General features: G+C 34.6%; 1 protein-coding gene across 1 annotated transcript in view; it reads left to right on the top strand.

The window, feature by feature from the left end:
• The window catches only part of TTC37 (tetratricopeptide repeat domain 37), a 91,339-nt gene that overhangs the window by 15,946 nt on the left and 61,760 nt on the right, over positions 1–13,633 (top strand). Inside the window, exons 9-13 of the mRNA XM_011989439.1 lie at positions 2,591–2,689; positions 2,807–2,915; positions 9,208–9,348; positions 10,373–10,474; positions 11,320–11,459. Coding sequence (XP_011844829.1) covers positions 2,591–2,689; positions 2,807–2,915; positions 9,208–9,348; positions 10,373–10,474; positions 11,320–11,459 — 591 coding nt within the window. The remainder of the gene's footprint in view (positions 1–2,590; positions 2,690–2,806; positions 2,916–9,207; positions 9,349–10,372; positions 10,475–11,319; positions 11,460–13,633) is intronic.

Below are 13,633 nucleotides of genomic sequence, written 5' to 3' on the forward strand. Positions count from 1 at the left end.
CCTCTGCCTTCTAGGTTCAAACAATTCTCCTGCCTCAGGCTCACAAGTAGCTGGGATTACAGGCATGTGCCACGATGCCTGACTAATTTTTGTGTTTTTAGTAGAGATGGGGTTTCACCATGTTGGCCAGGCTGATCTCGAACTCCTGACCTCAAGTGACCTGCCCACTTCAGCCTCCCAAAATGTTGGGATTACAGGCATGAGCCACCGAACCTAGCCTACTTTTAGTTCTTTAAGGAGTCTCCACACTGTTTTCCGTAATGGTTGTACTAGTTTACACTCCCACCAGCAATGTAGAAGTGTTTCCTTTTTACCTCATCCACACCAACATCTATTTTTTTATTTTTTTGATTATGGCCATTCTTGCAGGAGTAAGGTGGTATCGCATTGTGGTTTTGATTTACATTTCCCTGATCGTTAGTGATGTTGAACATTTTTTCATATGTTTGTCAACCATTTGTGTATCTTCTTTTGAGAATTTTCTATTCATATCCTTAGCCAACTTTTTGATGGGATTGTTGTTTTTTTTCTTGCTAATTTGTTTAAGTTCCTTATAGATTCTGGATATTAGTACATGAATTACCTTGGAAATAGGACATTCAATGATGATTCAATGGATGCTCAAAAAAAAAAAAAGGATTGTGTGTTAGACTAGGTATTTTGTAAATGTATAATTTTAAATTCATAGAGGCTCTTCTAGATAAAGTCAGAATTATTGGCCTGTAGTCTCATGCGGAGTCTGGATGGAGTGGAATTGTTACTCATGGTATCAGAATTTCATTCCCTTGTGTTCATAAGAATCTGCAATACATCAGTAACTTAATCACTATAAAAAATAAACTGAAAATTGACTTTCACAAAACTGCTTATGGTGTCTAAAAAGTGGTACCTTTAAAGGTGTGTTTCTTTACACTTCTGAACTAAGAGTACTGAATTACTTTGAGGTTTAACAATTCCACTGTTTAGAGTATTTATATTTAATATTTAGAGTATTTATGCCTAGAAAAAAAGTCTTTATGGTGCAGATTTTAAAGTAATTGAAAAGAATTTTTGGAAAGACTAAAAAAAATTGGTTTTGAGCCACATTTGGAAAATATATCTATCATTCTCCTTTTTTTATTTGTAATTTTAAAAGTCAACTTAATTTCTTATTATAGTAAATAACTACTTAATGTACACTTGTTATATTGAGTGGAATTTTTAAATAAACAAATATAGGCCCTATATAGGATAGGAAGTTCATTTATTTGTATATGTGTTCATTTGTTCACTCATTAATTTGTTTATTCAGAAAATATTTATTGACTACCTATTATGTGTCAGGCAGTGTCCTAAGAGCTGGGGATAAAAATATGAGAATAAGATTTCTTTTTTGTGTGTGATAACATGATTTATCTGTGCATATATTCAGTTGTGGAAAGAATTGAGCAGTGACAAAATTAGGTAGCTTAGCAGTTTCTCTTAAATTGTATAATATCATAATATAACTTCATTATTTTCCTTAAAATAGTGTAGGTTACCAGAATATCAAACACATTCCAAAATAAGTAAAGTAACTTTTTGGATTGTCTATCCTACCCTCCTCCATGACAGAGAATTAATTGTACTTATGATTTTAAGAATTGATTTCTAACTGTTAATAATAGATAAAAGAATGGGGGGATTTATTGTTACCTTGAATACTGAGTATTTAGAAAAAAATGTATCACAGATTTTTCATTTGGAATAATTTTATTACTATTTTAAAAAATCTTTTATGCTAGACTGTTTTGAGCTATGTTCCTTCTCTGTAAGATTGTTAACTTTATCAGGGCAGCAAATTTTTACTTATATATATAGACTTTATACCATACTTTCCAAAGAAAATTTGAGATATTGAACTACATTGTGACTTTTTGGTATTAAGTCATGCGTATTCATTTTAAAATGCAGAATGTGTAGCCAACTGAGTGGTGTGAAGTGCTTTATACCACTTGCCTTGGATTCTAGTATTCTGTTCTTATTCAAGACGTATTTAGAAGGCCTGTTGGCCTTCAAAGTCAGTTAATATTGCATAAGAGAAGTGATGGAATGTTCTTCAGAGTCAGCTAATACTGCATAAGAGAAGTGGTTTCATTTCAGTTCAGTCATATCTCTGCTTTTCTTTTGCCAAAAGTGTCACCTGACTTTTTAACTATTTTTTAAAGGTTGAAGATTTGCTATCATTGAAGATATTTCAAAGAACGTGCTAGTGATTTCAGAAGAATTGTTTTAAAAATGATACGTAAGCAGTAGCAGCTATGCTAGCATATAAGACTATACTCTGGTTGACTACTTTGTAGGAGACAGCAGGCACTGGGAAGTGTGTTTTGTTAAATTAATGTTGTTAATGCATAGTTGTTACCAGTTCAGTGCAGTTTGCTGGCCAGTTGGAGTTAGAATACATTCCAAAACTTGCATATACATTTTTTTCCTCATTGGAGTTGTCAGAGTCAGACTGTAGAATACATTTGCAGTTACTTGAAGGTGTAGTTTGTGTAGGAGAGTCTTATACATTTAATCATTTGTCATTTAAGTATGATACAGATGATAGCTTTTGTATTTGTTTCAGCTTTTAACTGCTTTTGAGAATGCACTGGGATTATCAGATAAGATTCCTAGTGAAGATCACCAAGTGCTTTATAGGCATTTCATTCAGAGTTTATTCAAAGTAAGTTGATTTTTTAAATCTCTAATGTGACTTGTATGTATTTCTAATTAGGAAAGTGTTCATAAATACATTTTACTACTACTAGAATGTAGTGTATTTTGCTTTTATATTTTCAAGTTGCCTCATGAGACTGCTAGATTGAAGAAGGCCTGTGAAGGAATGATAAACATCTATCCTACTGTACAGTATCCCTTAGAAGTGCTTTGTTTGCATTTAATTGAATCAGGTAATTTCTTCTTTATTATAGTGTGTGTCCTAGAGGTGTGTGATTATGTGAGTGATGGTATTAATCAAAACATGTTTTAGTGTCTACCATGTTTAAGGTGTTGTTTCTGTGTTTCTGAACATAAAAGGAAGTATAATGTGTAGTCTTTGTGTACATGAAAAGTCTAATAAATATAGGAAAGTACAGTAATACAGAAGAATTATGAGTTGCCAGATATATTGTTGATCAGTGAAATCTTTTTAATGGTGGGAATTGGAGGGCGCCTTGAATTTTTTTATAGATACTAGATAAACAGGAGTAGGGGAAATGTACTCCAGCTGGCATGAGCAGAGATGTGGAGCTGGGTGCATTTTTTAGGAATGGTAAAATAGGTTTGCTTAGTATAGTGGAAGAAATAACTAAGATATATTTTGGCTAAGTAGGTCAGGCTCTATTACACAGAGCTATAAATATCACAGAAAGGATTTTTGGAAAGTTTAGTTGCCTCAGTGTTGATGTTATATCACAGTGTCATAAGAACATTGTTATGAATACTGTAATATTATAAAGTAATTAAATTACTGAATCTCCTTTTTTAATGAAATAGAGCAAATTCAAGTGGGAGAATTTGTCTCTGTGTATGCTTCATGCTCTTGTATCTTCATGTACTTTCTTTGCGGGGAAGAGAGAAGTGATGACAACTAGCTTGCTGGGAGTTGGCAGAACTGTAGCTGTGGATGTCTTGTGTCCAGGAGTGGTAGTCCACCAGTTTACAAGAGGTTGGCTATATTGGGATTTCCCACCAGCCTCTTTCCTTTTGGTCAGTATCTGTGCTGAATACATTTTTTTTTTTTTTTAAATAACCTGAATTTCATGTCTGTATTCTCTTGAGGTGAACAAGTTCACAGAAGTCAGTCACTGAAATAGAAATATTAGTACATACACCAGTGTGGTAGTGATTGTCAGTTATTGCGGAGCTTTACTAATCCATTTAATTTTTTTCACTTTGTTGTTAAATGAGTATATACGTGAGAATGCTTTGTATGTGAATGACCTTTACATGTGTCATAGTGAAAAAAGGGTTGAAAACTACTGCTAGAGATAACTGTGAAGGAAAATTCCTTGGTAGAAAATGACCATTGCACCTATCTCAGTTCTCCTCACTTTAACTCTCCTTTTAAGTCCTCTTTTACTTTTTTGGTTTTTTTTTCCTGGTGTCTGAATGAAAAAACACTGTTACCTTCAGCTCTGGTTTTGGTGGAAGCAGATGTCCTTTGCCTTACTTTAACTGAGTCAAAGATAGATTTAGGAGAGTGCTTTTTACTGCCATAAGGAGAAAGAGAACATAAAAAGTATAGTGAGCGGAGTATAAAGTCTTAAACTAACATGGTGTGCAGGACAGGCTGTATATAAGGTGGACTAGCTCCAGTAGACTAAGTGACACTAGGTTTGAATGAATGAGGAGTATGATAGTGATGATAGAAAGGAACAGATGAATGAAAAAATGAAAGTGATTTCGTAGAGGGAAAGAGGCAAATATCAATTTTAACTTTCACCTTTTCTGAAAAGTTGGCTCAATATGGCCTGATGATTTGTATGAAATGTAGGTTATTGAGAGGAGATGTTAAGGGGGCAGTCAATGGGAAATGCCCATCAGTGATTTGCAGATGAGAGATCGATACTAAGGGTAGACATGTGGTTTGGAAGTAATTTGCATGTAGGTGAAAATGATATGGAATGGTTGCCATCAGAGGAGGACTAAAGGGAAAAATACTGAGAACTATACTTTGGGCAATGCTGGCTGGCTTGGAGGGAAAGAGATGAAAAAGGGAAAGGGAGTAAGTGGAGAAAGAGAAGGGATGAGGTCAGAGAAGAAGGTGGACTTTGATGAGAAACAGCGCAGATGACAGGGAAAGAGCATTTCAGAAAGATTATTATGGTCTGTCTTGACAGATTAAGCCAACTGAGTTTATGATTGTGAGGCTTTTTATTAAGGCTATCTTTTTAAATGAAAGTGATTGAATTAGAGCTTAGATTACAGTGATGGGGAAAGAATAGGAAAAGGCAGGTATACAAAGGAAAGTAGACTTGACCAAGTGCATTAGAGAGTAGTAGGATGAGAAAGTGAAGCCTGCAGAGGGGTCAGTAAGCTGTTAGAGGGGTGGGAGAAGAACTGCAATAGCTGCCTGGCAGGAGTGGTGTAAGAAGAAAGAGTTCCTAGGTTAGTTAGTTAATACTATGAGTGTTGCACTGAGACTGAGGAGGATGAGCTACACCAAGCACAAGGAGCATACTTATGAAGTCTTGTTTTTGTTTTTTGTTTTTGTTTTTTCCTGATAGGAAGCTTAGTTCCAAAATTACCCAGATCCTTCCAATTTTAATGTAAGACTCAGTGTGTTCCAAAGATAAGTAGGCTGATTTTCTTTATTGTATGGCCCCTGGTACCAATTATTTTTCCCTATTCTGCTGCTACTGTTGTTATTGAAAAATTAATGGCTGGTGTTCACTCTTTTCTCTTTATTTCTTATTCAGCTATTTATGGTTTGCACCATTACCTCAGTCTTGGCTTGCTCACATGCCAAATGACACAGTGAATACTTTGAAAATTCTTTTTGAGGACTAATGGAGTGCTTTCTCAATAAGCATAAATGTAACTATAATGTAGACTTGTCCTTATATTCTAAAAAGCCTACAAAATAATAGAAAAAATAGGATCAACAAATAGGCTACAGAGTTTTGCACATAAATTCAGTAGTTGACAAAGTTCTCTAATAAAGAGATAGTGAAGGGATTATACTGATTGATTAGAAAGTGTCTTGGTTTAAATGAAAAAAAATCATTTTTGAGTAAGCTTATAGATTTGTATCATGTAGAATGGAAAGAAAAGGAGGTCTATATCACAGCAGAAAAGAGTATATGTGGATATTTACACATATGGTAAAACCAGGGAAGAGTTCTTTCCTTTCTGAATTGTTGGTTGCCGGAATTTGTGGAATTGAGCAATTTAGGTTTAGGTATATTTCAAGGTAAAGTAGTATGCTTGAGGTGGAAGTTCAATAGTTAATGTAGGACAATGGGTTGCTATGCTTTTTCTTTTTACTGCTCCTCTAAACCCAACTTTAGTGTATTAAGAACTTCTGAGAATTGTAAGGTCTCTGAAGTCTGAGCCACCCTCCCACAAAGTACTTCAGTATGTACAGAATTTGCTACTTCACAGCAGTTAATTACTGGGTTCTCCTCCACTGAGAACAAATGTATTTCTTTCTCCTTTGTCCTGCTTTGCCTGTTGAGAATTGAATATTCATTTTCAAAATGACTCAGTTTGTAAAGCTTCATATAAAAGTAGTGAATGGCTTTCACAGTTGTCATCTGTTGAAATGTTTTTTTCATGCTAAATGACTTTTTTATTTATCTTATTTTGCTTTGTTACTGAAATGGGGGAGGATTAGAAAGCTTGGTTCTTCAAATTCAAGCAGAAAAGAGCTGGTTTAAGATTTTGTGCTTTAAAACTATTAGAAAATCCAGGTGAAAATAAAGATATGAATGCCACCAAATTGTACATGGTTTTTTTTTTCCCCTCTCAAGCTAGGTTTATTTAAAAGAAAAATTAGATAGTTTTTTTGGAATGTCAGAAATGAATTTTTTAAAAACCAACTGTTTTTGTAGTAAACTTTAAGAAACAGAATTTCATAGTTATTACTTAGCATCCAACATGGACCTCTTCAGAATACCCTCTATCCTTGGAATTTTAACATTCATTAGCCCCAAATCTGGCTTGTTTTTTGAGAAATAAAAATAATATTGTCGGACTGTTTTAAAGTTGTCAAATCTGGAAACTTAGAATCCTTTAAATGTTAAAAAGAGCAGATAAGTAAATAATTTTCTATTCATTTGCAATGAATAGAATTCAAAAGCAATGAATTCTATTTCCTCTGTTTTTGTCCTCCACCAAGGTATTTATTTAGCTAATATTCTCAACAAGAATAAGTATGAAGAAGAGAAGGATTGAGAGTTGAAGCTGAAGTATTCCTTGTCTCTTTATACAAAGATCATTAGTGTTGTTATTACTCTTGCTAGTTTTGAGAACACTATAGAGAATTCCTCTCAGTGCCACTCGGTCATATGCAGAGAATTGTTACCCAGGGCCGAACATGAACATAGTCTCCCCAAATCTTATTTTGTTTTTATTGCTATGCTCCCAGGCTTTAGCAAAGGAAATATGTTAGGAAGATTTACCTTGTTTTAAAAGTCGTTTATGTTCATCTCAGCCTTTTGGAAACTATTTTCATGTACCAACCCACACTTTGATGACCTGTGTGTTGTTTAAATTACCCTAAATATGGATGTTCATTGGAGAGATGCATGATTTTTCTTTCCTATTTTCATCCCGGGTATATTTCCTGTAATACAGGCAGTTTTTGTAGTCAAGGTAGTCTGTCATAAACTGTGTTTCTATGGAGGAAGAGTGTTTAGACTCAGATGGGTAGAGATAAAAGGTAAGAGTTTGGTAGCTTTTTTTTTTTTTTTTTAAGGATGGTGAAGATTTTTAATTTTTTATAGTAATTTTCAGCTGTTACCTATTAACAGACTAAGCCTTTTTGAACATCAGTCATGATGGTATTTTTAAAGGGTCATCACAAAATTTAATGAACACCTACCATGTATCAGATGCCATGCTGGTCTCTACTCTCCAGAGGTTACCATTTAGCCACAGAGGCAATAAAGGCAGAATATACATGTTATAAGACTAATAGTAAAGGTGGTATATGGTATTAGCAAATATTGTAGACTGTGGTCTTTAAGTATGATCTCTGGACCAGTAGCATCAGCATCACCTGGTAACTTCTTAGAAATGCAGACTCTTAGGTCTTAAACAGACCTACTGAACCATAAACTTCAGGGATAGGGCTCAGCAGACTGTGTTTTAACAAGTCTTCCAAGTGATTGTGATAGTGCAGACAATGTCTAGTTTAGACAATACCACTGGATCAAAAGGGAAAAATCCGCTAATTTTCTTGGGAGGATATAGGGTGTATGGAACTAGGCATATTTATTTTTGGATTCATATTTATGGAAGCTATGGTGAGAACATATTGACAAGGAAGTTCATGCCTGGAAGCATAATAGTAGCAGGCTTGTGTCTTTTTCACTGGCTTACTGATCAAAGTAGTATTTCTTCCAGTTTGTTTTCATATTTTGCCAAACGGTACTGAAGTTTTAACTCTTTAGTCATTATGAAGTCTTTTGATTTTTAGTGCTAACTTGGATTTCTAAATCAGTGTATAACATATTACTACATATTACTAATGGATTATACATTGGTTTGCAAATGGTTTTCAAAAATTTGAAACATATAAGCTAAATGGTATTATACAAATAATTTACCTTTGACATCTGTGACTGAAACAGTGGTTCTATATGTGGTTTGGGCTTATATGTTTTATATAGTTATTAAAGCATTAGATCTTTGTTTTCAGGAATTTTTTCCCCCATATTTATTGCTTCAAGTTGTAGTCTGTCTTTTTAAGAATTCTCCTATGTGATTAAATGATTTATTAAAGTTGTGAATGCTATTCACAATTGCTTTTCTGGGATTGAGATTGGAGAAAATGGAAATATTACAAAATATATAAAGTTTTCTAAACTATTTTACCAAAATAAATTTGAAAATAAAATAAATGTAGGCATTGGGTGACTATTTCATAAGTGTCACAATTCACTTATATAGAAAAAGATTGTCTTAGAAAAATGTGGAAATGTACTGGTGAATTTGTAGACTTAAGCGGAATGTGACTAAGTCTTTGTGCAGTGTCCTGATGAGTAACCCGCCTATCTTGTGATCCTTGGATGCTGGAAGAGTCCACTGGATCTGACTGCCATGTCTCTAGCAGTGCACGATTGCCTAGGAAGAGAACTTGAGGAAGATACTCTGCTTTGACAAGGGTTCCTTCATTTAACAATCAAAATTGTTACAGCTGGCAAGCTGTAGGCTATGTGACTTAGTCTACTGGCAAGTAGCAGGTTTCTTGTCTGAAATCCTAAAGTGGTTTCTACTTCCAGTATTTAAGAAGATAAAAAAGCATCATTTTTTAATTTAAACGTTAATATTTTCTGCATTTACTGGTCTATTTAATTTTTGAATTTCTGGAATCAGCATGTGGTGAAGGATGCATAAGAATATAAAGGCAGATTTTGAGATTTAAGAATATGGGTTTGGGCATTTAGAAACTTGATATATGTGTGTATATATATGTATACACACACACACCCACACCCACACACACCCACTAATAACCTTTTCTTTTAATTCCAGGAAATCTTACTGATGAGGGACAGCAGTATTGTTGTAGATTAGTGGAAATGGATTCAAAAAGTGGTCCAGGCCTCATTGGCTTAGGCATTAAAGCATTGCAAAACAAAAAGTATGAAGATGCTGTTAGGAACCTAACAGAAGGTAAATGTACTGTGTATGGCATGTAACATGAAGTATAATTATTATTCAGTCAGTAAGCATTTATCTTTGAGCCTTTCTTTAAGGAATGTATATCTAAGGTGGAAGGGAAAAAATGTACCTACATAACTTGAACTCTGCTTAGATTTGAACTCTGACTCTGCTAATAACTAATTTCAAAACCTCAGAAGAGTTAATTAAACTTTCCATGTGTCAGTGTTTTCATTTGTAAAATAGGGATATCTATATATAAAGAAAAGAAAAGGAAAAGAAAAAAAGAGAAAAGAAAGAGAAAAGCAAAGCAAAGAAAAGAGAAAAGAAAAGAGGGAGGGAGGGAGGAAGGCAGGCAGGAAGGCATATATGTAGACATATATGTCTTAGGAACCTAGGCTTTAATTTATTCTTATTAGGTACGATGTTTCTGGAAGAACCTACATTCAAATTGTAGATCTGAATGGTAAATACAAGCCAGGTAGGTAGTTTAAGAGAATGGAAGGAACATTTTAGGCAGAGATGAATCTGTGAAATAGCCTGAACTGAGAGGCTGTTGTTCAGAGAACTGCAGGTAGTTCACCAGGGTTTGAGAATGAAGTGTATGCACAGGAGGGGACAACAAGTGAAATAGTAGAAGGGCCTAGCTAAACCTTGGTAAGTAGGTTGCACATTATCCTGACAACAGTGGGGGAATCAGTAAAAGATTTTTAGCAGGGGAATGTTATAATCTGATTTGTATTTTTAGAGATATTCTAGCTACAGTGTAAAGAATGCATTGGGGTGGATGGCAAGCACTTGCCGTGATTTGGTATCTCAATCAAGATGGTTGAGGTCTGAACTGAAGTGGTGTTGGTAGAGATGGAGAAAAATGTGTGGAGGGGAATGAATTGAGGCAGAGAATCAGTGTGACTTTGTGACTGATAAGATACCAGAGATGAAGAGGGGAGGAATCTGATTTAGAGAGTAGGCAATGGTGCCATTCATCTATGTAGTCACAGAAACCTTGGTTTTTTGGTTGTTTTTATCCTTTTAGGGTTAAAGGAAAGCCCTGTCTGCACAAGTGGATGGTATCATCTGGCAGAAGCCCAAGTCAAAATGCATAGACCTAAAGAAGCTATTCTTTCATGCAGTCAAGGTATTTTTGATACCTTTTGGGTTGACACATAAGGGTGACCAACCCTATTTGTTTTTATCTTAAAGGACAAAGATAGTGATTTTAAAAACCAAAATGCTATATTTTGTATTTTAAATTGCTAATTTTAATTTCACTGAGGTTAAATAAAAGTCTGCATGTGTGTATACTAGTGTGTTTATTTTTAAACTGGCAATGAATATTTAGCAAAATTTTCTTGCATTTGGAATATCGACATAGTCAGTTTAGGCTTGGGTGTGGAGGTCCTCTGTCTTTGTAACAAGGAAGTTTCTGGTGTGTCCAAGACATATGAGTTCTTAATTTCTTGGATATAGAGAGGGGAAACCTTAGGCATCTTGGAAACCTATTTGAATGTGACAGGGTGAGGAGTGGGGACAGGAAATCATGAAAGTGGTTCACTGTTTCTGACCCACCTGGTAGCTTGCCCTCTGTCACTGAGAAATAGTTCACCTTGGTCCATTCTAATTCAGCTGCTTTCCCCTTCCAGTATCTTTATTTCTTATATTTGTTACAGGTGCTTTGGTTATGGGCTAACCTTTATTGCTTAGCAGATATAGATAGTCATTGTCATTTTTTAGGATGTTCAGTTTTATTATATGTTGTGTGAAGATAGAGGTTTTAAATTCAGGTATGCTCTGTTTTAAATTCAGGTCTTTCCATAAGGAATTCAGGGAAGAATTTATATTTAACTTTGAGTTATTCTTCATGTATATTGTTTTGGAAATTTATGCTTATTGTATCTGTAATTTATTATATGTCATCCTTAAAAAAGAAAAAAAACTGAAGTGATATGGCTGTCTTCATTTGGATACCCTTAATTTTGTCAGCTCTGAAGATCATAGATAATCTTGGTGCATCTGGTGACCGTCTTTATCAGAGGAATCTTTGTCTTCGTTTGAAAGCAGAGGCTTTGATTAAACTCTCAGATTATGACTCTTCAGAGGAAGCAATTCGTACTCTTGATCAGGTAGTCTTACCAAGTTTGTTTCTTCAACTGTAGTTAGTTTCCAGTCAACCAGGCAACAACCATTCTATGCCTACCACGAATATTTACTTATACAGATTTTGTGTTAGAGGTATGAATTCACCACATCTGCACTTTCATAAGTCATTCATACATTTGGGCACTTCTAGAGTGATTTGTTTGCCTTTTGATTAAGGACTTACAGTACTTATCATACAAGACTATTTTTTTAGTTCTAGACCTCATTCTCCTTTCTTCCTGTTGCCCTCTTAGGTTATTGCTACTTGATTATTATTAATTTGAGATTCTAAATTTTTTCCTCCAGGAAATATTCTGCAGATTTCACCAGAATAATTAAGGACACTGTTAGCTTCATGGTAGAGAATGTTTGTTTCATTCAAAGAAAGATTGATATTTCATAATGAAACCAATTTCTTAGTGTTTTGAGTTCAAGCAATTTGAAATTCCATACTAAAAAAATCTATAACTGGTAAATTAAGAATTATAACATTATGCCCTAAAGATTTTTGTCAGGTAAAGACTATTACTGGTTTAAAATTAAAATTGAGTTTTTAAATCAGTTTTATATATTTCAAAGGGCTTTGTATATCATAATATTTCTTTCAAATCAGAACCGTTGTCAGCATCCTTCAAGAATTAATATTTTCTTGTTTTCTTTTTGCTATCCCACCAATAGTGTATTTTGTGTGAATGCTTTATAAAGGTTTTTCAAATAATGTTTTTACAAAAAGACAAACGACTACTAGTTTGGAGAACTAGCAGAGTCTAGGTCTGAGATAGGAAGTGTACAGGATGAACCAAGAACACCTTGTCATGCTAGAAAGCAAGAAACTATAAAAGGGCTCAGACTACAAAAGGGCTCAGGAGCTAACATAAAGAGATTCTTACTGGCTAAAGAGGGCATTACTAATGTGGTATATTGAAACACATCAAATATGTTAAATCCATGTGTTCATGATGATACAGAAAACAAAAAATCAGCAAATGTCCTCAAGAAAACAAATCTTTGGGAGGATGCTAAAAACCCAACTGTGAAGAATAAAGGCATTTATCCTGCCTTTTCTATCTGAATCATTCCTCAGGATAATGAAATAATGAAGGGAGGAGAAATGTGTCTGTTGAATTATTCTGTCTAATAAGAGAAGATGACAGAAAATCACCATTTTGCAATCCTCAGTGAATTAACAGATCTAGGTGTCAAGGGTTAGTGGCTACTAACATCACAAAAAGACAATCAGACTGAGCACAGTGGCCCATTCCTCTAATCCCAACACTTTGGGAGGCCGAGGCAGGCGGATCACTTGAGGTCAGGAGTTTAAGACCAGCCTGGCCAATATGGTGAAACCCCATCTCTACTAAAAATACAAAAATTAGTCAGGCTTGGTGGTGCACACCTGTAATCCCAGCTACTTGGGAGGCTGAGGCAGGAGAATCACTTGAAGCCAGAAAGCAGAAGTTGCAAGTCAAGATCACACCATTGCACTCCAGCCTGGGCATTGAAGCAAGACTCTGTCTCAAAAAAAAACACAAACAAACAAACAAACAAAAAAAAAGACAATCAGACACAAACAAATGCAAATACACCTGAAGACCTAAGGTATCATTGGGAATCTTCAAACCTCTAAACCCAACTACTAATATACAGAAAATACAGGGAACCAAGGAACATGTTAAACACCTTGAAAATATATTTAGCAAAATCCAGACTCTGAGAAACTGTGACAAATAGGCCATATTTTTCAACAGTTAAATTGTAAGGAAGAAAAAAAAGAGGAAGGGGGCCTTATTGATTAAAATAGACTTAAGGCATATCAGTCAGTTGAAATGTATATATCTTCTTTGGATTTTGATTTTTAAAATTGTTCAAATATTTTATGAGACAAGTGAGAAATTTGATGATGTTAAGGATGTTTGCTGGTTTTGTTTAAGTATGATAATGGTAATGTGGTTATGTAACTTAGAAATGAACTTTTAGATATAGATACTGAAGTATTACAGATAAAAAGTTACAATATCTGGGATTTGTGTCAAAATAATCTGAGCAGAAGTGTGGTACAATTGGTGGAGGTATAGATGAAAAGAATGATTGCTTGTGAGTTTGTGGTTTTGTGGCTGGATGGTGGGTACATGTGGGTTTATTATACTAGTTTCTGTAA

Source organism: Mandrillus leucophaeus, unplaced genomic scaffold (assembly GCF_000951045.1).
Source record: "Mandrillus leucophaeus isolate KB7577 unplaced genomic scaffold, Mleu.le_1.0 Scaffold353, whole genome shotgun sequence".
Lineage (NCBI taxonomy): Eukaryota > Metazoa > Chordata > Mammalia > Primates > Cercopithecidae > Mandrillus > Mandrillus leucophaeus.